Source organism: Lepidothrix coronata, unplaced genomic scaffold (genome assembly GCF_001604755.1).
Source record: "Lepidothrix coronata isolate B3197 unplaced genomic scaffold, Lepidothrix_coronata-1.0 Scaffold34, whole genome shotgun sequence".
Taxonomy (NCBI): Eukaryota; Metazoa; Chordata; class Aves; order Passeriformes; family Pipridae; genus Lepidothrix; species Lepidothrix coronata.
This window is the reverse complement of record NW_016690214.1, coordinates 3,990,273-4,017,016: the sequence shown is the minus strand read 5'-3', so window position 1 is coordinate 4,017,016 and position 26,744 is coordinate 3,990,273. Positions and strand designations below refer to the sequence as shown.

Below are 26,744 nucleotides of genomic sequence, written 5' to 3'. Positions count from 1 at the left end.
AAAGGTGCTCTCACTGACTGACCCTCCCAAAGCTGCTCTCACTGACCCTCCCAAAGGTGCTCTCACTGACTGACCCTCCCAAAGCTGCTCTCACTGACCCTCCCAAAGGTGCTCTCACTGACTGACCCTCCCAAAGCTGCTCTCACTGACCCTCCCAAAGGTGCTCTCACTGACTGACCCTCCCAAAGGTGCTCTCATTGACTGACCCTCCCAAAGGTGCTCTCACTGACTGACCCTCCCAAAGATGCTCTCACTGACTGACCCTCACAGTGCTGAGAATGTCAGGGAGGGAAAACTGAGGCCTTCGGTCCTTTCCAAGGACCAAATATCAGAGGGCAGCAAGCACTTATCTCCTCAAGAGTGGGCTGCAGAAACTGATGAGACCTCCAAACTCCTGGTTTGGGGTGTAATGATTCTGTCCTTCTTACTTCACATTTACTCCTGGATCTCATTTAACATGTTCAGAGTTTAAAACCAGATGACTATAAAAGGACACATGAATAGGCAGGAAGAGGGATGGGGATGTTGCCTTTTTCTCAGCTGTAATTTGATTATTTTTCACAAAAACTTTTTCTGTTTTGGTCAAACAATGAAATTTCATTTTGCATATAAATATTGCAAAAATTTAATCTTCATTTTGGTAACCACTTGGTATCCATTTCATCAGCACAGTTACAAACCGAGTCACTTTAAGCAGTCGTACGAGTGAGTATGTACCCCAAGTAAATGGAAATTTGGGCCCATGGGAAGGAGTAAACAGGACTGAATTGTTACACATGCAGATCTTTTAGCTGTATCCTATTTGATGAAATACAATCATTGCCATTAACATTTTTACAACCATCTTTATATAAATGTACTTACAAATAATTTCCCCAAATTTATTGTATTCTAAGGTTACTTCCTCAAGACAGATGTAGTGCTCCCTCTATTAGATACTAAATACAGGAAATGCAGCAGTAGTGAAAGGTAATATACTGATTTTTTAAATCAATCCCAGCAGTAAGTCATGACATTATGTGTTTGATTTCTGAATTGAGTCTGATTGATATTCTGTGAATTAAGCTTTTTTTTTTTTTCTTTTTTTAAATCAAAATGTTAGGCCTCAATTGACAACAGTATTTTGGAACTATTACACAGAAACTCTTGTGGAATTTGCAATTTTTGAATCACAATAATGTAAAAATGTTTTCTGTTATTTGATAAATTTGAATTTGCTAATGAAGCCATAAAGGTTTAATTAGCTCTTTGTGGTTTTGTCCTTTCTCTGTCCTCCTATCCACCCCAAGAGATTTATAGGGGCTTTTCATTGACATAATTAGCATGAATCTGTTTTATTGGGTTACATATATGCAGGAAGATATTTTTAACTGAAAGGAGCCAAAAAAACCATGATAGAAACAAATGGTGTCTGCAGGATATTGTTAGCAGGGGCACTAATTAAAATGCTCAAAAGGCAGAGAACACAAACACCTACAACCCGAAGCTCACAATTGCAGGGTGATTTTCAGTGGGTTCTTTGAAGACCCAGAAACATTGTTTGAATAGGATTTGTTGTGCTGAAGAGCTGATGTTTTCTCTTCTCTCCCAGGAGCCCCTGAGGCGCCAACCAATGTCTGTCTCATGGTAACAAGCAGTACATCACTCACTGTCACCTTCCAGGAACCTCTGAGTGTCAACTCAGCTGTGGTGACCAAGTATAAAGGTACTGGATTTAGACATCTTTCATTTGCCTTAACAATGTACAAAAATTGGAGGGTTAAGTATTTATCTACAAGGGATTATAGTACAGTGCAAGTAATGCTTGAATTTATTTTCCCAGTAAATAGCCATAGAAGTGGAATTTTCTTACAAGATTCCCCAAAGACAAGATTTTTTATTAAGAAAAAAAAAGGAAAATAAATTAACCAAAAGCTTTCTCCAGGAGTGCTTTGAAGGAGTTTGCTTGACTCACTGTGGTTAGGACATCAGCTCAATGACTGGGTTGAGATGAGCAGTTACAAAACACAAACTAACTTTTGGTGCCTGTGGGCTCCTGCAACCATGTGTATCCTTGCAAAAGCCAAACCCACACCACCATTCCTTAAAGGAATGCCTCTGGAAGCTGAAACTTTTGGCAGAGGCTTCATACAGCCCAGCTAATTAGCTATTCCAGGGCTGCCACATCATTCTTGGAAGAGCAATACATTTGGGGTGGCACCAGTTAGTTGCAAAGTGGAATGAATAAGAAAATGCTTCCATCTGAATAGCCCTGTTGAATAGAAATGGTTTTAAAACAGAATTTCTGTTCCACAGGAAATTCCAACATTAAGGAAAAAAAAAAGTCTCATTGAAGATTAGAACAAAAATGAGAAATTTTAAAATTTCCTGTTTAAAGGAACTTCCAGGTTTTCTCAAATGTTGGGAACAGTGAGTTCTTCAGTGCTAAGCAAAGTAACCCACAGCCTCCATCTTCCAAGTGGGAGCCCAAGTCAAGGGGCTGAGGATCTGAGGCCTTCATTGCCCTGCCCAGGGGAGTCAGGAATGAGGCCCCTGAAAGTCCTCTTAGTTATTTCCCCCCAGTTTCTCTCTTAATGCTTCCTGTTGTGTTTGCTTCTTCATATTAATCATGAAAAACTCATTTCAGAGGTACTTGAACCTCAGATTTCCACAGCCACAGCAAGAACCCTCCTTGGCTGTGTGGTGGGTTGGTGGGGGAGTCTGTTCCGTGTTTCCATGGGGGGATGTCCCAGGGATTGTTTCAGCAGGAGAGATTCAGAAAGACCCAGTGCATCGAGGTCCAAAAGCTCCTGGAGCTCTTCCAAAGGTGGGACATGCCAGTGCACAGGCTCCAGTGGCATCAAGCACAAAGCACCCAAAGGACTTATCCTGGAAAAGGCATATTCTCTTTCTTTCCTCCTCCTCTTTCTGGTCAGCAATTCCAGTCATCCCTGCCTGTGCCCAGCAAAATAATTTTCTACATTCTAACAAACCCAACCACCCAGACACCACTGAAGCCATCAAAGTGATTCTATTCTTCAGTAGAAGGTAAATTACTGTATTACACCTAGTCAGCTGGGCAATGCTGCAGGAAGTGTGATTTTCAAAAACATCAAAGCCCTTTAAAAGCCTAAATCTAATTTTCAGCAATGGCTTGGGTTGCCAGGAAACTAAATTTCATTTAAGGGCTTCCTACTGCCTGATTTACTTGTGAAAACAATACTTGGGCTCCTGAAACACCAAAGTTCTCTTGAAAATATCAGTCTGCTTTTTGTAATACATGTATTGTAAACAACCTTGAAATACTGCCCACCCTCCATTTATAGTGATTGTTGATATTTTCACAGGAAAGCAAATTTCCAAATAGAGCTAATTTTTAAAAATAACTGTCTAAGGGCTGTAGTATTTTTCTCTTGGTTATTCATTTGAGTTGAGTCTGGTTTGTACCATGTCAGTGCTGACCTCTTTTTGGTCAGCACCACATTCAGAGAAATTTAATCCAACTTGACCTAACTTTCTAATCAGACCAGGTAGCACTGCCCTGTATTTTGAATTACCCTCACTGGTGATCATTTTATGCTTTATCAGGTTGACAGTTAGTCTTGCCAGAATGTTCTTTTTAAATCCATTATCCCAGGAGACTCACATATTTATGGTTAGATAAAAAGGAAAGATCATTAATAGCTCCTTTTGGTGACTTTCGGGAATTAATTAAGCACTGGTTGTGGAATTGTTTATTACATTATGGAGTGAGATTCTTTGTGCTTAGTTTGAGGGGTCATAAAATGAACCTTTCAAATGATCATTTGCAAGAATGATTAGAACCAGCTAGCAATTACTAGCCCTTAAAGGAGAGCTTGATAACATTGTGTGAGGATCTTTTTAGTCAGATATATAAACCTCCTGTCCAGAAAACCATCGAAGCATTTTGCTAATTCAGGGTAAAAAAAAAAAAAAGGCTTTTAAGGGTTTTTTCCTCTCAATACTTTACCATTTCTTCTTCTAAGCAAATTAAGATTCAGGAGCATTTGCAGCAGCGTTTAGGGAATACCTGCTCATTAACAGAAGCTAATAATGTTCTTTTCTCTGGACCTGAACTATAGGGGATAAAAACTGACATCAATTCTGTTCAGTTTAGTTTAGTTCCCTGAAAACAGTGAGAAACTGCCAATTCCTTTTTTTTTTTCTGTGTCATCTTTTTTTTTTTAATATATTTTTTCCAAAGCTGTATTTGCCCAAATGTCATTTAGAAACTGGGCTTGGAACGTTATCTAACTGTCTGCTGTTTTCCTGTGTGTGATCTTTTCCCTTGTTAGCTGTATAACTTACAAATAATAATACAGGAGAATAATATTTTGCACTCACTCTCTAACCACTAAAACCATCTCACTTCATTAGGAGATTTAATTTTAACCACACACGGTGAATGGGTATTGACTTTGGTGTCCCAGCTGGATGGCAGCTCAGTGACTGCATTCTGCTCAGCCATTGCTTTAAGGAGCCAGAATATTCTTTACTTCCTCTCCTGGATTGTTGTTTAATGTTGCAGGCACCATCCTAATGGCTCCCTTCAGCTTCCCTCAGGAGAAAGCTCCAGCGTGGTGGTGGCTGATGTGAAATGATTCCTAAGTATATTGTAACTCAGTAAAGTGTTTTGAGGCTGGAAGCAGACAGGCCTGACATAAATCAATAATAACAGTAATAATCTGCTCCATGCTGGAGAAAGACTCAAAGCCAGGGACACCTCAGCCCAGCCAGTTTTAGAGAGGATGTGAAGCATCACTGTAACACTGAGAAGAAAAACCCCTGCCCTTGGCTAATGGTGCCCTGGAGCCAAACTTCACATCCCATCCTGGAGGTACTTACGGCCGGCTTTGGTTTTACATCTTTGAAAACACAACCAAAACGTCCCAGGCCAACATACAAAAGAACTTTGCCACAGTTTGAAGCTTTCTGTGAGCTTTCTGTTTACATCATCATATGGTTACTGCAGCAGCTGTTGCTATCCCAGAGCTACACCACTGGAACCAGCTCCATGAAAAAACAATCCCACAGCAACATAATCCAGATGGACATCACTCTACTCCTGGGAACAGTCCCACTCGAGCCCAGTGGCAAGTGCTTGTAGGGCTTTTAAGAACTCTTGTCTTTCACTAATCAGCCTTTCTAGGGTTCACATGTTCCACACAAAGCAGCACCTCTTTTTAGAGAGCAAAATTATAAATAATTTTAAGCAATTTTGTTGCACTTATTTTCTGTGCATTTTAAACAAGGTTATTATTTTGCTTTTGCGGTGAATAAGCACAGATAAACCTCCCCTTATTGCATAAATTTTTTTCATCCACTTCCCATCAGAAGTAGTCATAATAATGCTGTGATCCCAAAGTATAAGATAAGGGAGAAAAATGGACATAGTGCTGATCATTGCCTACTGGAAAGGATCACTATGAAATGGAAAAATCTCTGTTTATATTTTATTTACAATTTTTAAACAAACATCTATATTCCCCTTTGGAGAAAAAAATGAAACAGCTTGTATAACCCAAGTTGAGCTAATTTATTTAAGAGCCTGGAACTATTTATGTTTGAAGAGAGAGGAAGAGACACATGTTTGATGTAGCAAACAGAGCTAATCTTCTCTCTGTTTGGATGTAGCTGCGGACTTGGATGCCAAGGTTTTTTCCAGATAATGATGCTAAGCTGTCTAGGCCAATTTAGCCCATGTTACCTTTTTGTTTAGTTTGGTATTTTAGCAGAATATTTCATGTTTATCAAGACTGCCCAGCTTCCCTCTAGGATTGCTTTTGGATGGAGAGAAGATTTTTTATTTTCAGTCAGTGTAGCTCCTAGAAAAAAAATGACACTGACTTAGGTCAGGAAAGAAGGAGTTATGTCTTGCTTAAATTTTGAGAAAAGGTCATTCTCTGCCTTCATTCTTCCAGGGCAATTTGTGGTTCACTTCAGATTTTTTTTTTTTGCAGGAGAATAATTTAGATTGTCTTTAAATTACTAGTTTAGTCCTGGCTAGATGTGCAGTAGCCAAAGGATGTTGCTCTCACGTGGATGCATGAAATGGGTTGGTTATAGTGCAGAACAGGCTGGTGCAGTTCGGTGTTGTCAGTGGAATTCTCAGCTAAAGGAGCTGCCTTTGCACTCTGGATCAGCACCTGGGACCAGGGGTGAGGGAGCCTGACCAGGCTGGGCCTGTTTGAGATCTGCTCTGCAGCTCAAAACAAACCTGTATTCGAGATTCTCAGTTGACTTCTCACCCTGTAAATGGAAAATTTCCATTGAAAATTTCAGTGTGAAAAACCTCAAAGATTTTACAAAACCTATCTACAAATTTTGTGTGATTCTGCATGTTTTGTTCTCAGGGGTAATCCTTTCACAACCAAATCATCTCATCATTTTCCATGGGCTTCTGCTTGTCCCCGTGAGCACCTAGAAACAGCACACACCACGTGTTTTGTAATTATGCATTTGATTTATCCATCAAAAGCTGACATTTCATGTATGGAAAACATGGTGGGGTTTTTTCTGTGTCTCTCTGAGTAGATGCTGTGTCACTGCCTGATCCTGTTCCAGTCTGTGGTGGAACTGAGCATCATTCTGCACTCAACTTAGTCTTCAAACCCTTCTCACTTATTATTCAAAGTTTCTTTGTATATTTTGAAACTCATTCTTTCTTTCCTCAAAACAGTTCTTGCTCCATAAAAAGAGAAGAGAATACATTTCTTTGTAAGACATTTGAATTTATCCTGCTGAATAGGTGTGGTCTGATATTTTTTACAGTAGTTCATTTATGGCATTTTATTAGGTCTCCTGGGCACTTTATTTGCACGTTACATTTTGGTAGCTAACAGGACTGTGCAATTTGACTTCTATTTTTATGCCTAGCAAGTACAGAAATGTATAAAAGTTAAAACAAACCTTTCTATTTCTAGCTCCTCTCAATGTCTGTAGTATGTGCTGGACTTAACATAAAACTTAAAAACTTTTATTTCTTCAGTTTGCTACGTATTTAAAATCACCTTTGGACACAGATCACATATTAAATGACGGTGTAATTAACTAATGTACTTAATCAGACACTGGTTACTCGGTTGAATCATTCTTTCCTCCTGCTTTGTGTTTTATAAGGATTTTGAACAGCAGCTCAGGATAAATGACCCTGAGAAAACCCAGACATACAGGCTCTGCTTTTGTCTGCCTTGGTGTCTAAGGAAAAAGGCTCATAACCTAATGTTTTTGAATTTTAGACATTGCTTTGCCTTTTACATTTGCTTTGACTTACCAAAATTAATAAGTATTTTTTAAAATTGTTTGCACGTGGCTGAGTGTTACAGCTCCCAGTCCATAGGTACAGCACAGGAAAGGGGAATTCCTTATGGTCCTTGGCAGAACTGGGACTCAAGACCTTCAGCTTCTGTCTTGAAGGAGGTTCCTGTTTTAGCAGGTCTTTTGATTTGTGGATTTGGGAATGTTTCCTCACTGAAGACTTAAACAAAACCAGAATCTCTTCAAAGGGTTTGAGGCAGTTTCCCTACTCACTGCTTTGTCTTAAGTCTTCTCTGGTCCATTATGGACTTTTCTGGGCCATTTACAAGCATAAAATGTCTAAATCTTAGTCAGCTTGCCTCCAAAACCTGATACTGTTCTGGTAACTAGATCTGACCCACAGAACTGATACATGAATGTAAATTTGGAATCAGGCCTTTGGATCTGCTTCAAGCTCTTACCTTGTGTATTGAGCATAAATTGCAGGGTTTCTTGCTTCCCTGCACGAGTGCCCAGTGAGATCATGCATGAGCACCCAATCAGCCCCTGCATGAGCACCCATTTAATTGACTAATGAACACCCAGCTGGTTCACACACGAGCTCCCTCTCAGCTCATGTCTGAGCACACGATGAGTTCACGCCTGAGCACCCACTTGGCTCACTCCTGAGCTCTGGGCATATATGGCAGCTTCCAGTAGGCAGGGGCCACAGGGCTGGGAGGAGGTCAGGAGATGCCAGGTGCTGGTCACGACTGGCCTGGCTACATCTAAATGTGATGGAAAACTCCATCACTGAGTGTAACCCCAGTGTGGAGACAAGGGAGGCTGACGGCAGAAAAGGAGGAGGAGAGGTGTTTGGCTTCACTTTAGCCTGGGGAAGGTGGTGGAAAGGTGTTCACTTGAATGTTTGTTTAATTATGTTTTCTTTCTTCTCACTCTGAATGAGTGATTAGAAGTTTGTGTTAATTGGCACTAAATTAAATTAAGTAAAATATCCCCAAATCACGACTGTTTTGCCTGCAACAACTGGCTGCATTGCTAGGGAAAGGTGAAAGCTCTTTAAGTTACTGCAGGGATTAGTTTATAAAGAAATAAAAGCCTTAAATATGATTAATTAACATCCATGCAGCAAAGTCCCTCTTTCTATCACAGGAGAACTAGAGGAAAAGGAGTGGAATCCCATTACACAGATTACCTGAATTAGTGTCTGTGTTTCCTTCCTCTGCTCACCGTGCTGTGCACTGCTCTGGTTTGCCTCCTACATTGTGATCGATTACTTTTTTTGTTTGCATTTTCCCAACTGCTCACTATTAATTGGATTTTAATGTTATGTTTTGGGAAGAAGCTGGGCCTAAACCATGCGAGCCTCTCACAAACAAGTAGCCCTCAGGTCCATAAACTTCCCCACTGGCTTTGGCTGCCCCGATTACGGGAGTCAAATGCACCCACTGGGAGGGGAAATTTGCAGAATCCAAGCCAAGCTTTTCTAGGATGTGAAGCCCTTGCATAAGAACCTCATTTATTCTCCAATCCCTCTTCTAAAACATATTTTCTCCCACTTTCCTCTCCACAGCCAGAGTGGGATATGTTTGTCATTGCAGGGCTGAGAAACAAATCTTGGCTGTTATGATAATCCATTGTAGCTTTTTAACCACTGGCCCACATTGGAAGGCAATGTGCACCCACATGGCACATTTTCTTAGTTATTTATAAAATGCTAGGAAGAAATGTCATTTTCACTAGCAGAGAGGAAAAAAAAGTTCCTTCTTTTTGTACTGGAATAGCTGACCTTATTGCAAACAGATAAAGAATTGCTAGGATTTAGAAAACACTGATCAAATACTTGAGAAAAAAAGGTCAATAATTCTTTTTAATTTTCTCTTGGTGAGAATTTTATTAAAAAGCAATAAAAATAGTATCTTATAAATCATTTATATAATGTAGATTTGCTCTAAGATGAACTAGTGAAACTGTGATCAAGCAAAGATGTGTCTTTGGCACCCAGCCTGCTGTCAGAATGGTTCCCATAAACGTCAAGACATAAAATAGAGTGTTCTGGCCCAGGTCAAAGGAACATCCAGAAACAGGGCCACAAGAAAGGTTATTTAACATCAGGGGTTATTATTAGCGGGCGTAAAACCTAAAGGAGCCCACAGCTGTTGAGAAGAAGATTTACTGCAAATAAAGTATTTGATTATTAAAAAAAAAAAATAAAATCTCTGAAACAAGTCTCGTGAGGATTTATAGCCATGGAAGTTTCAAATGAAGATGTGCTCTCTAGGAAAAGTCTAGGAATGCTTTTCTTGGTGCTCTGCCTGGCACTGCTCTGACTGTTGTTCTGATGAGAGGCCCTTAAACCCGCCCGTAGCTCTTTCCCACTACACCCCAGCAGTGCTTTGTTTACCTCAGGTGGGCACAGACCTGTTTGTTTGCATCTTTTTTCACTCCTCTTCAACCTTACTGATGCTTCTACTGACCCAGTACAAAGAGCCTCGAATAAGTGTACAGGAATAACTGAAATAATAGACAAAATCCAAAATAATGCACAGTAGTACTGAAAGCAGTTAGAAGCTCAGGTTTTAATTTAAACAGTACCTAGAAATCCGAGTCCCAGGCCATGACTACTCTCTTTCAACTTCTGTGTTTGCACAAACTCCTCAGTGCCAAACATTTGTTTTTTCCTAATGGAAGCATTGTGCTGGGATCCCTGTCACTACTGCCTGGTATGACTTGTCTTTCTCCTGTCATTCTTTGGAGGATTTCCAAACACGAGAGAGGCATGAACAGAGCCTGAACTCAAGTCTGAAAAAAACTGGACTCCTTTCTGAAATCAGGCTGGAAAGAACAATTGAAGGCACCCGAGAGGAGCTGACCAAATACTGCAGTGTTCTCCATCTGAGCTGCTGATGCTCTACACCAACAAGTTCTGCTCTTCACTGGTGTTCAATTCTCTTCACTTGTTCTATACTTCTAAATATTTGTTTAGGTTCCTTCACTCTGATTTTATTCACACAAATGCCAGTGTTTAATGTCCTTAAATCCAGATGCTAAGACATCATGGGTCTAAACTATTAAAATTATTTCTTAAAGATCAGCAGGCAGAAAAAGTTGGTGTGAAGTAGTTTCTGGTGGTACCTTCTTTCAGTTTTACATTTCAAAGGCAGCTAATGAACAACAGGATTATGCTTGGAGGCCCTTGGAAACACAAACCAAGATCACCTCATCCTTCAGCCCAGGTCCTGGGTACGGGGAGGAGAGGAAGGAGCCAGAATCTTTGCTGCTTTAGCCTCTCCTAAAAGCCACAGTGGCATAATTCTTTGCTCAAGGTCACACAGCAAGTCAGAATGCAAGAATAAAATCCAGAATCCCAGCTCCATGCACTGTTCTGTACACCCCCAACAAGCAACAACAGAGCTCATGTCCCCTGGTCTAATTAATCTACTCAGCAATTCAATGAGTGATTTAAGTGCAAGCAAAAACAAACATCAAGAGAAGTGAAAAATTCTACTGTGGCTCGGACTATTTACTTGACTCAGGAGAAGGTGCTTTCCTGAATAAATCTACAATAGGGTCAGGAGGTGTTTTGTGCCTTCCCTTTGCCTTTTGTCTGCCCGTCCATCCCTCTGTTAAGCTGTTTATGACGTGCTCAGCACAGCAGAAAGGTAGTGAGTGGGAAAGAAGCAGGTGAAAATAAACTTCTCCCTTTATTTTAAAGAGCTAGAATTGAGTATTAAAAAAAAAAATAAAAAAAAAAATTAAAAAAAAAACTTGGCCACAAGTGAGTTACATAACTTAAGCCAGTCTAAAATTATGTGCCAGCAATTTACATGAGTTTTATGTAACTGTTTATACTGCTGTTTATTTAAAAATTACTACTTATCTTGGCGACCGCAGCAACACATCGTGCATTCGCTAGCTCTGGAATACAGGGCACCTTCATTAAAACACATAGTCACCAATATATTAAACACACAAAAAACCCCTGCTCTGACATAACATGAAGTGTCAGATGGAAAGCCGCAACAGCAAAGACATTCAGCGTTCACAACAAAGCAGCCCTTTGGGGTGTTCAGAACAGGACTGGAACATGCTCCATCCTTAATTCACCCAACAGCTTTCAGGGCCTTTACAGCACAGTCGGTGCAGTCTACAAGACCTGCTCCTGTTCCTGGGCTCTTATAAAGGACCCTCTTCATCCTCGGGTTTCTATACTCCAGCGTGTTTATATTCAGCATTTACGTGCTGAGGTGAGGCAGCCTTTTGTTCTCTCTTAAAGTCCCAAGTACTTCAGCGTGACACAAATGGTTGGTAATTTCTGTTTACTGCCAGAGCTGTCTCCCAGCACTCCCACAAAGAGGGCAAAGAAGCAGCTAAATCTTCCTGATGGGTTGCTGTGCTCAAATTACCTAATTTTTAGATGCAGGTTAATCACAAGGGTAAGACCATTTATGTGTAGCTGTGTATTGGTACCAGGAAGATCTGTACAGAGCCAGAGTGGGAGCAGGGGCAACACTGGCCTAAAAAGTGTAACAGAGCTCATGGGATTTTGCCCCTTGTTTGGGGGCCTAGAAGATGCTCTACCTCTCCTTCCTTCATTTTTCCATCTAAGAAATAGGAATACTGGTATCCACATACTTCTAAGAGGTTTATAACCCAGTGAACAAGTACAGCAGAATATTATGTATTATTTTTAGGTGACCATTATGGTAGAAAGCTGAAATCTGTCAATGTATAGCAGGAGACATAAACTTAAGTGATAAATTACTTCAGTTGATTTGCATTTCTTTAAAGCTAAAGCATGTCATCTTCTTCTCACTTGAATCATTAAAAATCACAGGGGGGAAAAAAGTTTGTTAAAATCAAAAGTAAGCAAAAAAATTCCAGAATTTGTTATGAGTTTCTTTACAACAGATATACTTTGAAACGAGGGGAAAAAGAAGGCACTATTCCAACACAGCTGTTGAAAAAATATTTATTTTTCAGTTATGGAAATTTTTATTGAAACTGGGGGACGGGGTTTTTTCCAAAAGTGAGGTTTTTAAATAAATATATTTAAAAATTAAGTTTTGAGTAACTTTGGATACACCATCTTGTTGGGTAAATATCCTTTAAAAGGGGGGGTTCTCAGTCATAACGATAACCATAACCTGATCCACAGGCTAATATCGTACTCCTACGTTTTCAATTCCATGGGTCTCAGCCACCACAGGGCAAGCTAAAATAAAGTGAGTGCAAAATGCTGGCAATCCTGGCTGTGTAATGAGAAGCACAGCTGGGCAGCCAGGGAAGGCTGGGCTGGGTGAGGGGGTCGGGGGGCACCCACAGGGGTGGCACCTCAGCACCTGGCACAGGACAAGCAGGGAGTAGTTTTCCTTCAAGGGACCGGGAGATTGGTGTCACCCAGCAAGGGGAGGAGGGCCCTGCACGTGGGGGTTCACCAACAACAGGAGCTGGGGCAGCAGTTTGGCCTAGAACATGAGAGCAGAGCTGGGATTTACTGTCACAAAACCCATTCCCTGCTGTTCCTGAGAGGGCTTTAAAGGCCAAGTCTGCCTGTTCTCCCCTTGGAAACTCAGCTTCTCCCTCTGAACTCAGTGGTCCTCGATTATTTCTGAGAACAAGCTGCCATGCTGTTGGTAGTCCCAACACCAGTATCCTGGTGTTCCTGCTGGTCACATGCCTGCAATCCTGTGATATAACTTAGAGAAGATAACTTATCCTAGATAAGTTAACTCCTCTTTAGGCAGTGTGTCAGGATCTCAAACATTGGGGCCCTCTGTTAAATGCCTAATACAAGAGGAAGGGTTGAGAAGGAGCCCCACATCAAGAACAGGGCTGCAATGCTTATCTGTGAAAGCCACCCAAATTTAAATATGCCTCTTGGACTACCAGTTTATGTTTGGGCAGTCTCCAGTTCAGAGAACAGTTAAAAATTTGGGAAGCTCAGAAGCAGCTTAAAGCCACTTCTTCCACCCTTGGCTTTTGTTTTGTGCTGCCTGAAGTGTGACCCTCCCACTGCCCCTCACATGGAGTGGGACACTCAGGTGTGCCTGGAGATTCCAGTGAAGGCAGAATTTGCTGGCAGAACCTGTCTCAAGTGACTCTGTCTTGCTCAACATGAATCTTTGATAAGAAAAATGGTGAGGGAAGTGACTCCAAGCTGTTGACAACATGTTCAGCAGTCTGAACAGGATTTCTCCTTCTGGTTTCTCCTTCTGGAAAACAGAAAACATGTCTAAGTTTGCAGCATGTGTAGAGTGTCTGCAATGATCTAATGCAAGTGGAGTCAGAAACCTCGAAAATCACGGTTTACAATGGAAACTCTGACAGGCCATCAAGTTCAATGTTACTTATAAGTATTCCTATAATTAGGTTGTCAACAAAACCCTAGAGTATGGTACCGTAACAGTCTCTATATTTTCATACTAATGTACAGAGATAGCTGCCATTAAAGGTGGCAGCAATTAGCTATTTAAAACCCGTGGAAAACTAAAGAAATACGTAGTGAAAAAAGTTGAAAGACAATAGACAAAACCAATATTCTTTTCATTGCAGCAAACACAAAAATGTTGCAGATCATGCTGGGCATTCACAAACTGCAATCACAGACAAGGAGCTACTAGGGGAGAAGGGGAAAATGAGTTGTGCTATTGATACTTGGCTATTTTGGAAAGAATGTGTTGGCAGTTAAATGTTGTATATGCTGAGCAGAAAATTCTCTGAAGCAGTTTTCTTTTAATATGAAAATACCAGTATGACACTGCCAGAAGATGAAAATTTCCCATGCTGAAATCAGAACACCTATATCCTCTGATCTATTCTAAATTATTGACTCCAGCACTAATGAATATGCAAATAGAGTATCTAAGAACTATTCTGTAAATTTAAAAGGAAAGCTTTGTGTTGAAATCTCTGCTTTGGTATAAATCCAGGATATTAATGAGCTCTCCCAATTCCCACTGTAGAATAATTCAACAGATTCATTTCATAATGGTTTTGATAGGTTTTCCTGGAAGTTTGGGTCCAAAGGTACAAGTCACTAAATCCCAGAGGTATCACTGCAGGATCAGCCTTACCTCTAATCATGGCATCTGTCATTAATAAAGAATAATTTAAGAAAAAAGGCTGTTTTTCTACCTGCAGCCATCAGTTCCCCACTTGCATATATTCTTTCTTTCTTCAAATCACCCAGTAGTTTCTCATGGTCTGATACTGTTTTATGTGCACATTTTTGCAAGTACTGAGGAAGAGCACAGACAGCAGGACCACTAATTCCATAAGCCCTGAAGCAGGAATATGAGTGACAGGGGCACTTTGGTGAAGGAGCCCATTGTACTTCAGGCTGCAGGGCAGATGGGAGGGATCTGTCAGCCCAGCACCTCTTCATTCCCTCCGAAAGTGGACACAGCTTAATAGGTCCTTGCGGAGCTGTGTCATTTCAGTGACCACAGGAACATCAGGCCTGGACAGCAGAGCCAGAACCCACTGAAACCAATGCTGAGGCTCCACTGAGTGTCAGGTCTAGTCCAAGGAGGATATTTCTATCCAAATTAGCCAAGGGTAGGTGATGAAAGTTTTGTGGACCTGTGGAGCAAAAAGAATTCTCTGCCCATGCAGATCCAATGCAAACCAGTGCTTTTTGTTGGTTTGGGTGTAAAAACTGCCAAATGGCATTAACGGGCCCAATTCCTCTACCTTCTCTTTTCCACTACTTCTCTTTCTTTAAAATGAAATTGTTTAAACGAGGGCAAATGTTGGCTGAAGGTAATTTGTATTGCAGTCTATTTCTAAGCATTCTTTCCTGAAAAGCTTTTGAACAATATTTTGCTTTTGTCTCCCATACACAGAGATATAATTTAATTATTGTGTAAAGCTTTCCAAAACATTACTGTTTAACATGACTTTTAGTATCCACACGGACTGGGAAAGTGCTAGGAGAAAAGCTAACCCGGGAGTGACTCAAGTACTTCGACATCTTTGCTTGGACTGGTATCTGATTTGATTTTCTCCTGCCATTTGTTTCCTAGTGGAATGGAGCTCTTCAGAAGACTTTTCTCCTTTGGCTGGTGAAATAATTATGGATAATCTTCAGTCTTTGAGGTGCTCCATCACGGGTCTCAGAACAGTAAGTGCCAGAGGACTCTTTAGACCTTGATGACCCCCGTGATACAAAAATGGATAATTTGCACCCCTGCCTGTTGGTAATCACTGCAGTGCCTTTCTTGGAGCAACATGTTCCAGTGATTGAGCACAATATGTCTGGTAACCATAATCCAAAAGTGACAAAGGAACAGACAATTCAGGATGAACCATTCCATGAGTTATCATTCAGAGGGGAGACTGGAAAAGACTGGAGTGAAAGGTGCTGTTTTCTGGATCATGGGATAACCTGAGTGCAGATCAAAAGCTCTTGAGAGATCTAGTCCTGACTCTGATGACCAATACCTAAAATAGCAACTCTTTCTCTTCTCCCTTTCAGGGAACACACATATTGGTGGAAATCATTTTAATTTTTGTTATTTATCTTTGTCTATCTGTTTTACACCGATCAGAACTGGGTCAGCAATGGAGAAAATTGATGAATATTGACACAGATTCTTAAGCAGAATCATTTTGACCATGTGTCTGAAAGTCTTTCTCCTACATTCAGTGCCATTTGTACAAATGAATTTTGATTCACAAAATACTTGATGAAAACAAAGCCTCTCAAAATACAAGTATTCCCACCAGAAACAGCATCAGAGGGGCCAACCCAGCAGCCACTGAGCTGGAGCCTTTCCACTGAATCCACTGCACACTGAATCAGGCCTACAAAGTCAGAGTAGGGGGAGGTGTGGGTGTGGCCCTTGGGCTATGTCCCAAAATAGAGGCTCTCAAAATGAGAGAATAGAATAGAATAGGATAGGATAGGATAGAATAGAATAGAATAGAATAGAATAGAATAGAATAGAATAGAATAGAATAGAAAAAAAACCTTTTTTGATACTTTTTTCTAGCCTTTTATCTGAAGAAATCTGTGATTTGAAGCACACTCTTCCAGGGAGCTGAGCCACAATATGCATTTACTCTCTGTTTCTCATTTCCTAGCAAAAAACCAGAGTAATTGTACTTAAAATGAAGCCAGTCTGCACAGCCACTTCCATAGGTACATGTTAAGATCAGTGCTTACCATGTGCTTGTCTATACTCTCTGAAGTATGTAACATATTTAAATTAAAAGTTAAGCCTCCAGAAGTGCTCTCCGCTGGCCTAGATTTATGCATCAAAATCAGTGATAAAGGTCTGACTGATTTTAGTGGCAGCCAAATGAAGCTTCTCCCATTGCTGTGCTGGTAAAGAGGCTCTGTTAAATACAAGAGGGAAAAGGGGAGTTCCTGCTCTACAGTCTGATTGTCAGAGTTCCCAGGGTTCAGATTTGGCAGAAGAGGCTGTGGTTTGTCAGCTGGAATGGGTGTATTCTGATAACCCTGAGGAGCTCATCTGCCCTCAGATCTTTGCTGTTTCAATCTGTCACGGTGCATTTAAATTACTAAAGCTATTTAAGCCTCTCAAAGAAAACACCTTTGTGATGGGCTGCTCTGCACTTATTACAGCCAAGATTTTGAATGCAGTGATAGTTTTGACTCCAGCTGTTTCCACCTGCAGGGCCGGAGGTATTATGTCCATGTTTCAGCGTACAACATGAGAGGATGGGGACCTCCAAGGAAATCTACTCCTGAATATGCTTCTCCTTCAAGTAGGTTGAGTTTGTCTGCCCTCCTAGTTTGATTGGTGATGGTGCTTTGTAAGAACTCCTTCCTCTTCAAAGAACAGAAAAAGAAAAACATCCTGGAGTTCATGATGTAATTGTCATGTCCTCTAGGAGTGAAATAAATAAATAAAAACTCCCCCAAAAATGAGCAAAATAATAATATATTTATGTGATATGTATATTTATGTCTTAGCTTGTATTCTTCTCCAGTCCTTTGACAGAACATTGTTGTCTAGTCATTAACACTTTAAAAAAAATGAGAGATATTTTGACCTTTACTTCTCTTAACAGAGTTCTGATATATGGAATTTCATTTTTCAGTACAGGAATGGATCAAAAACTGAATCCGAGCTGCTGAAAGCAAAACACTTACATGTATCTCATTTAATTTTGTATTCTGCCTTGTAGCATTACAGATCCCATTCACTGGACCATTCTTACAGCATCCTGTATGTCAAATACTCTAGTGTGGACACACATGTTGACAGGATCTAGCCTGTAAGCACTGAAATGTTCCAGAAATGTCCAAAAGCCTTTTTTCCCCTTCCAAGCTCTGACAGGTTTTCTCAGACTCCATTAGGACTGTGATTTGTCATTTGTAGTTTTTTAATCTATTATAATCACATTGTATTGTTAGTTGCTTTTGCAGACAGTGTTCCCTGCCAAACTGGCTCAGTGGATTACAGCTCCCCTTGTATTGATTAATGCAGTAAAGTGAGACTTTTCCTTTTATTGCATTAACACTAGCATTTATTAGGCTAATGTAGCAATTTAATAACCTTGCATGCTAATGTGAGAAAATACAGCAAGCTGTACCTACTCTCAGTAGTCCTAATGGAGAGGGTTGGATAGACAAGGCTCTTGCAGTACCATTGGCCCATTTTGCTTCAAGTTGCTCTTGTTTGCTGCAGAATAATACCAGAATTAGGCTAAAGAAATACTCTGTTGGAGAACAAAAATGTGCCGCAATCAGTGGACAAGTCTCTATGTGGACAACTGAACAACTCAGTGATGTGCAATTACCTTGATTATAGCCAGGTATAACCACACAGGACTGGCCCCAAAACCCACAGACTTACATCAGCTAGGGGACAGACTCTTTTACAGTAGCTGCAAGTTATCCAGCTAAATATTCCCAAAGAAGGGACACTCCTGCTGCATTTAGGCTGCATTTAGGACTGCAGCTTTGTATGATGTGAATTTTGCATCAGAGAGACAAGATATTATTTACCACTGGAGTTACTGGAGTAACTTCAGAACTTCTTTACCCATGTGACTGCCTCCACCACTGGTTTTGAAAACCAGCAGATTTGTGCTTGGCAAGAAGGCAGCAATCTGACATTATGCCACTGCTGAATAACAAAATATGGCCCTAAGCTAAAATTAAAATGTGAATACATTAATACTCTGCAGAGTTGTCTGTAACAGCAGCCAGAAGTTTGTGCAAGGGAAATCAAAGCTTCAGGGCCTAATGCTGATCCATCCCAGAGCATCAGAGGTTTGTGACATCCTTGGAGATGTGTCTGTGTGTCAGTGAACACTTGCCACTGTCCTCCTGTTTCCCCCACACACAGGAGCAGCCTGGAAGGTGGTGGCCAATGTTGTGCAGCTGCTCTATGAAATGATAGCAGATTTCTAGGCTTATTCATTAGCAGGTGAGAGATGGACAATGAGGGAAATTGGTTTCCATGTCATTTTTAAGGTAGTCAGCAATCTGGAGGTTCAAAAAGCACTGGGATAGAGAAATCATAAGAAATCCCAGTTTGGTGACACCAAAGCACTTGAGATTGGTGAGTTCCAGTTGGTCCTTCTTGGCTGCTCACAGGAGATCCAAGGACATTATCCCCACACAGAGCAATAAATGCAGCTGGCCCTGGATCTCTGCAATAGCCCCCAACTCAGGGGACAGCCCCTCTGCAGCTGTCACACTGCCCACAGGCTATCGGGATACCAAATGTCTTCTCTTTCCAGCCTTTCAGGGGCTTACTCTAGCTGCTACTAAATGTAAATAAATAGGTATTTATATCCCTGGCATAGTGAGCCCATTGGAAGGAATGTTTGACTCCAAACTTGCACTAGAAACTAGATCTGTATATTTAGTGAGTGAGCAAACTGTTGGTGGTTGTGAGTACGTACGTGGCCTCTGTGCCAGCAAGATGGAAGCGTGTCTCCTGTGCAGACAGATCCCTTAATACCCTGATTCACCATTACTTTGGGTCAGGAAATGAGTGCAATACTCTTATCTCTTTACAATCAAAGTATGAAAACAGCCAAGTCTGGAATTAAAAAGCACCTCTCTGACACACACAATTTTTTCCTCCTATTCGTGATAAGTTCGGTTTTTAAAATCAAGATTGAAACTGTCACTAGCAGCAAAGGAGTGAAAACAAAGTCTGTTGGAGGTGGAGGTTTGTGGGACAGAAACCGCAGCTTTTTGCCTCAGGAGTGCAGTGCTGAGCAGCCCGAGGGCTCCAGGGCAGGAATTGCCAGCGTTCCTTCAGGCCACTGCCAGGAGCAGATCTCCTGAAGTGATTTTACATGGAACGTGTGTCTCTGGCTACAGAGCAAGCTCTGGGTGTGGGAAGATGTTCATTCCCCGCTTTGCAGTTTCCTATAAACTGGAGTCGAGTGTCTGAAGCCTCCCAGTGTCTGAAAAAGAGGCAGAAGGAGCAGAAGTGTGATCTTAGTGAGGGGCTGAGTGTCAGGACAGGCTGGGAGCAGCTCTGGCTGCAGCAACAGGGCCCATTCATGTACTGAAGAGAAACAGTCATTGTCTAGTCAGGCACTACAGGAGCTTCTCAGAGCTGGTTGGGAGCTCTTTGTTAATAATCATTATGATTAATTACCCAGCTGGCACAAGGCAAAGAAAACTCGGTGTACAAGTAACAACAGCAGAGTCGAAAACAACTCCTCCTGCCTGCCGAGATGTAAAACTCCTCTGAAGCCAAGGAGGACCAGAGGCAAGAAAATATTTTGAGACCTTCTCCCGCACCTTTGTGTTTCATTTCTGTTTATTTCCTTTGTTCAATAGACTGGAAAGACTGCAGTGGAAGAGAACCTCGGCACAGGGGACACACTGAGGCCCTGGAACGCCTCCTTCAGCAGGTTCGAGCAGCTCATCAGCACTATAATTGCAGAGGTAAGGATAAATATCTCTGTGGTAGGGCACCAGCTGAAGCCTCTGTGGCGCCTGTAATTTTAGCAGTTTTCTAACTAGGTCATACCTTCTCATTCATCAGGAAAAGAAAGATATTAATATTGGCCCATCTGGAATCACTTTAGCACACTATCTTGCTCTTAACCCTTGAAATTAGTTGGATGAAAACATCTGAAAGCTCGAATGCACACACACAGGCACACCCTTTCCCCCTCTGTACCCTACACACCTATGGATTTGTTTTTCCCTGCAAATTAGTTTTGCACAGGATTCCACTAAAATGTTTCAAGGATGTCTCTTTTATTTTTTTCTATAAGGAAATACTTTAGAAAGTTAACAACTGGTTTGGATCAAAAGAGGGGAATTGGCTGCCTCCAAATGGAAGACACTAAGTACTCCAGTGGATGCCATTGCCAATCCATAATGAAAAATACTTGCACAATGCAGTGGGAAGATAAGATTGCTACATTTCAAAATAGAATGGATCAAAACTAGGGGAGAGTTCGAATCTCAGCCAAACTTCATTCATGAGAAACAGACTGTGCCTTTAATAGCTCAAGAGCCAAGGCAACAGCTTGGCATTCTTTTTAAAGCATATATAAAAACTCCTGTTCTATACAGGTTGTTGAAAAGTACTATTTATTTTCTTAAAATAAACTTCTAACTGGAATAATGCTTCATTGCAAAGGGAACTTATTTCAAACTGAAAAGTTAAACTACCATGAAGTTTTCATTTTTCTTCACCTAGTATGACTGCTATGTCAAGCTGCATCAATTGATTTAAAATCATAGAAATACTTAGGGCTAAAATCATCTGGCTGAAATGAAAAGATGCAGCCTTTGTTCTTTACGTGCAAATATGTCACCATCACAATGATCCACAGTCTGCCACAACCCATTGTAACCATAGCAACTTAACCTATTCATCTATGGTGCTTGGAAAGGGAAAGAAGATATTGCAAGAAAATGTTGTTTCCCTAATTAAAATTCATGCAAGCATTATCACTTGCAGGTGGTCTTGGTACTGAAAATACAGATGATGTATTCTATCTCTTACCTAGCTTTTTCAGGCTATTAAAGAGTATAATGTATGTACCTTTTTTCCACAGTACAGTTTTTCCTTTCAGGAGTTAGTGCCTATCTCAGGTCTTTCCTGCCACCTTCCAAGTGAACAGGGAGTAAGTGATGGACCATCTGAAACTATTCTCAGTATAGATTGTTTTACTGACATACCAGTCTGGAACAGGAGCAGGTATAAAACAACATGCAGAAAATCCCTCCTTTTGAGAATCTGACACCAGGGCCTGGTTCTTATAAAATTCCACCACTCCAGAAATTAACCCCAGCCTCAAAGCAGAGCACAGACAACTCTGTTGTTGATTTCCTAACTCCTTTTCCTTAAATAATAAATAACAACAATGCAAAAAATCCATTTAGCTCCAAACAGTTTCTTCTGTGCCCAAAAGGCTGCGGGAGCTCCCATGGGGCAGCACCACATGTGGAGGCAGCCTGAGCAACACCCATGCCTACAACCAAGTAAAAATCTCATAATTGCTTCTAATGCTAGCATTACACAGTAGTGTGTTTTGGATAAATCAGGATGGCAACATCATAGGAGAACTTTTGGAACTTGCTTTAAATATATGACTGATGTCAATCCCTTGTATTTCACTGATTTGGTAAGGCATCAAGACAAAGTTTGCAGGAAAAGTAAGAATTATGCCATCACTTTGACTCTGAAATTTGATTCTGGTATTTATCAGCCTCGGTGGAATCTGAGGAGTTTGGTCAAGGATCTGAGATAAGCTGCTGTGTAAGACTGAAAAGTCCAAATAATGGCTTTCACTTCATATAATACAGAGGCCTGATCTAGATTCTTAATTAATGTACATTTGCATGGTTCAACTGACAGGGATAGAAGTCATCATGGCCATGCTGTTATACACAGGCTGAGGACCTGCCCAGGCATTTATCCTTTATCTTTACCCTGCTTCCCTCTACTAACTCCTTCATCTAACTCTGGTTGGATGTCAATACTGTGATCTCTGTTTGCCCCATTTGGTTTAGAGCTGTCAGTGAACAGCTGGACATTGTTTGAGGAGTATCCCTGGATCTGCCAACAACCACTGATTTGTCTGTGGTTTATTAATGAGAGCAGAATCAAACTCTGTGTGAATTAAAGCTCCGTGAGGACAGATGGAACTCAAACCTGGTGTCCAGGCACCTTGGCTGTTCCCGGGGTGATTCCTGTTGGGATATCCCATTCATGCTGCTCGGGCTGGCTGGAGGAGAGTGGAGGATGAGTGCAAGGGAGGTGGAAAAACTGAAGGTAATCAATCTAGAAGGTCTGAGATTACTTGGATAGCACAGGCAAAAGCCTCAGAAGACAGAGGAGCTGGAAGGGCAAGGCTGTGTGCTGGTGCTCCAGTGGGATCTGGGAGGGGACATTGCCCAGATTCCAGGCAGATCCTTTGCCCAGGTCTGTTCATTCAGGCTCTGCCTTTTGCCCTGTGCTTTGCATTGCAGGGGCTGGAGAAAACAAGCTTACAAAAATACCAGGAAGAATACATTGGAATGTACAGTGAGTTTAAGAGCTTTTGGAATTAGATCAGCTGTTGCTTTTGAACCTGCTCTGTGATATGATGAAATCTCCTAGGGAATTACTTAGGAAGCTTTGCTTTCATATGTTTAATCTTCTGGAAAACCCTGATGATTACAAACAACAGTCATCCATTTGTCTTCATAATACCATGCTACAGACTATCATAACTGAGTTACTACAATTGTATGTCCTGGCAACACTTCAAATATATTTTTAAGTATTTTTTTTTCTTGTAGCTCATTTTTTCCAAACAGTTCTGAGTGGATTAAGCAATTGTGTGATGCTTCATTAAGAAAGGAACCCAACTCTTCAGTAAAATTCTTACCAGATATTTTCTTTCTGAAGTTTAATTGAAATGTATTTTACTGGACAAGTCAGAAGAGAAATAAGTATGTTCTAATTGTAACTTGATTCACAAGCAGAGCACATAGTTTTAATTGCCTTTAACAAAGAGAAGGATCTCTGATTCCCCAGGACATTTAAAATGTTTAGATTATAATTGTTTGTGAGAATATACACAAGCAGACTTGAGAACCAAGCCATAAACTGGGTTTAGGTAGGGAATTTAAGAAGTTACAATTTTAGCTTTTGAGCCTGACTTTGTCATCCAAAACATACCACACAGTGGTAGAAGACTGTCAGGCTTCTTCATGAGATACAGAATTTTCTTTTGCAAGACACCCCACCTTGAGGTGAGGTAATACAGGATCTGTCATGGTCTCAAGCTATTGAGGTGTCTGGCCACTTTAATTTCTGTGTGGAATGATGTCTCCATGCACATTATCCCAGTGTCAGCTGTCTGCACTGCTAAAAATGTGCAGCTTTAAATTGAGTTTGAATTCATCTGGAAGTTTCCAGCCATTCAATGTATTTTCATAAGGTTATACTGTAAGTGAAAACTCTAAACCCCATTTTATGCCCTCCACTAGGATTTCAGTGGGATCTAGCTCATCTTGTGCTACTTTGCTTCCCTATCCAGGGTCACTCCAACAGATATTTAGCTGTTCCACAGACTGCCTGGCTTGTGGGGCTAAGATCTCAGATAATTTTGCACTGAGGCAATTCCATTTACTTCACATCTGCCCCTCTGCCCCATTGAGAAGAGGCACCCACTTGTCTAGTGACAGGACAAAGAATTCCAGATGATCTTCCTCCTCAGGGACATGGCACAGCATAACACACATTCCATAGAGACCCCAGATACAAACAAGCATGAGTGGGCATTGTTCCTGTTCTTCCATGAGGTTGCTCTTAAGCATTAGTTGTATTTACATAAAAAACTGCAAAGAAACATTTGCACATCCTACCTTTGAAGAGAAAGGCTGCCAATGTCATAAATACATCTTTTTATTTAATTGCCAGGTTTGAATGCTTCTGATCTAAAACTAATCACTGGGAATTCTCTCATCTCATCTATGTGTTCATTCCTAGGCTTCTATTAAAAGAGCTCACAGCTCTATTGCTGTATCCTTTATTGATATAAACTTACTGTGTTGCTACTGGTGCTTTTCTATGGAGTTACTCTATGTTATTTATTAGTTAATTAAGTAACGGCCAAGGTTCCATTTCCTGCAGATCCAAATTATCCTCTAATCTCAGCTCCATGTTTTCTGGCTCCTACACACATGTTACTGTAAAACAAAAGCAAACAGCAACGTAGGAGAGTTTACAGTCTCCATCTAGTTTTACATTATTTCTTTTGCTGTTGGCTTCTGCAAAGCTGTGGACTAAACCCAAACCACTGAATAGCCCAATAACATATATTTCACTTGTAATGTGCCCTCTTATTTTAATGCTGCAGTCTCTGGGAGTTTTATACAGAATTATGTTGCTTTGCCTTCAGCAATTTCCTCCTCCACTCCCTCTGTATAGATGGAGGGAATATAGAAGAAAATAATTAAAATGAAATTTATATTCCTAAATTGGTCTTAACCTTGGAAGAAGGAAACAGGAAGACAGGAGTTTTCATGTAGCATTTGGTTTACATTACTGCAATACACTGCAAATGTTCCCAGTAAAATAACAGTTATCTGAGGAGCTATGGGTAGAAATGCAAATTAGTATTTTTAAAAGGAAAGGAAAACAAAGGTCAGTTGCTTCAAAGGAGCAGTCATGGATTTGGATGAGTCTGTTAAAACTAAGCTGAAGAGTGCACTGGAGAATATGCCATGGAGAACAAGTCTGCACTGGAAAGACAAGGGATTTGATGATCTAATAAGTCTCATACATCTGAATTATATGATTTCACCCCCAACAGAACCTTGCTCTCTTTGTACTCGCTGTTCCACAGAGCAGTAATTATTGCTAACAGTGTGTCTGCTTTCTGGGGTTTTCAACGTGCGAATTATGGTGCAAATTTATTCAGCATTTAAAAATACGCTGAGCGCTTCCACAGATGGGGTTGTGACAGCAGCAAATTTAGTTGTTCTTTAAATGTTCAAACTTAGAACTCAGCAGGGAGACACAGACAGACACCTCCCATTCTGGAGGTAAGTGGCAAACAAGTTCCTCTGAGAACACCTAAGCAGATGATCAGCAGCTCTCAGCAAATGCTTCTTCATGAGTCATGTTTTTTTCCCACTGGAGAAGGGTGTCCCTCAAAATGTTTCACGCTCCCATCTGGATGGGGATCCGTGATTCATCCAAATAAACAAGTCAGATCCTGGAAAACTGAGATGCACTTTCACAGCTGCGTTTTTCTTTTTGCCTTTCTTTTTGCCTTTCTTCTCCCATCGCAGTAAATAGCTGAAGAATGAACTCTTTTTTTTTATTATTATTAAATATTCCTGCTGTTTCTCTTTTAACAGCATTAAACAGGAAAGGCATTGCAAAAGACAATGCAAAAAAAAAAAACCCAAACAGTGTTTAGTGCCTTTAAAATGCCATGTGTGGACAACTGACAGTGCATTACACAATCCTGCATGTCCCTGACTGCCATCTATTGGCATCCCCTCCAACCCTGCTCACAGGTACACAGGTGTTCTCAGCTTGTGAGGTTCCACTCCCATGGGAATGTACTTCTTTGGCTTACAAGGCCATGCATGAGAGAAGGAAAGACATTAGGTCAAATTCACCAAAGTGAAAAAGAACACAGTGTTATAAAAATTTAACAACATTTTTTTTTTAGAATACTGGGACAATATATGAATTTATAAAATCCTTCTAATTGAGAAAGCTGGTCTGGAGGTCCTGGCAGGCACACAGCAGGTCTCAGCTTCCTTGGATTCCAGATTAGTAGGGAGCAAAGGTAACTGTGAAAGCTCTGAGGCAATTCAGGTGAGTGGAAGTTGTGATGGGGAAAAAAAACCCAAGCAAAACCAGATGCATTTATTGTGATACAGAGAAAGATAAAGATCGACCTCATTGTCTCCTTAAAGCTCTTCCTGAGGTTAGACTGGTGATGCTGTGATATTAGTGACTGCCAGGTCAGTTCTTAGAAGCTTAAGCTGTAAGTGGAGAGAAACTGAAGAACTACAACACCTAAAATGTTGACTGATGGTTCAAATCTCTTCTTGGGTTTTTGAGCTCCCTTGTAAAATTCAAACCATTAAGAGTAGTACATAGTGCTGGTTCAAGCTATGCTTTGCCTAGGAGCAAAACATTTTTATCTAGTCTGAGTTTGCTGCAAGTAAGGAAATTGTTTGCTGGTATCACTGAGTTAATGAAAACACAAAGGGTTTGAGCAATTTCTAAATGTTGCTTTTTGAAAGGAATAAAGAGGACACTGACTGAAATTTAGTATTGTGGTTTGAGAAACAAAGGTTCTTTATGAGGCACTAACCGAAATTTAAGAGCTGGGCTTGGTTTACTTCTTTTTTCCATTTCAGAAAGTTCTAAATTACAAAATGCTGGTCGCAAGCAATCGGTTTCCAGGAGCCTGAAGCACCTTTTCCATTCATCAAACAAGTTTGTGAAGACCCTGAAACGGTTTGTCATTCATTTCATCTCCCAGACATTGAGTTTTAGCTGTTGTTGTTG

At 40.7% G+C, this 26,744-nt stretch overlaps 1 protein-coding gene across 3 annotated transcripts in view; it reads left to right on the top strand.

The window, feature by feature from the left end:
- Window positions 1–26,744, top strand: part of ANKFN1 (ankyrin repeat and fibronectin type III domain containing 1) — a 132,958-nt gene that overhangs the window by 76,786 nt on the left and 29,428 nt on the right. For all 3 annotated transcript variants that reach the window (XM_017812026.1, XM_017812028.1, XM_017812029.1), the window contains 5 exons: window positions 1,592–1,705; window positions 15,285–15,382; window positions 16,902–16,992; window positions 20,039–20,146; window positions 26,594–26,693. In XM_017812026.1, the coding sequence (XP_017667515.1) occupies window positions 1,592–1,705; window positions 15,285–15,382; window positions 16,902–16,992; window positions 20,039–20,146; window positions 26,594–26,693 (511 nt within the window). The remainder of the gene's footprint in view (window positions 1–1,591; window positions 1,706–15,284; window positions 15,383–16,901; window positions 16,993–20,038; window positions 20,147–26,593; window positions 26,694–26,744) is intronic.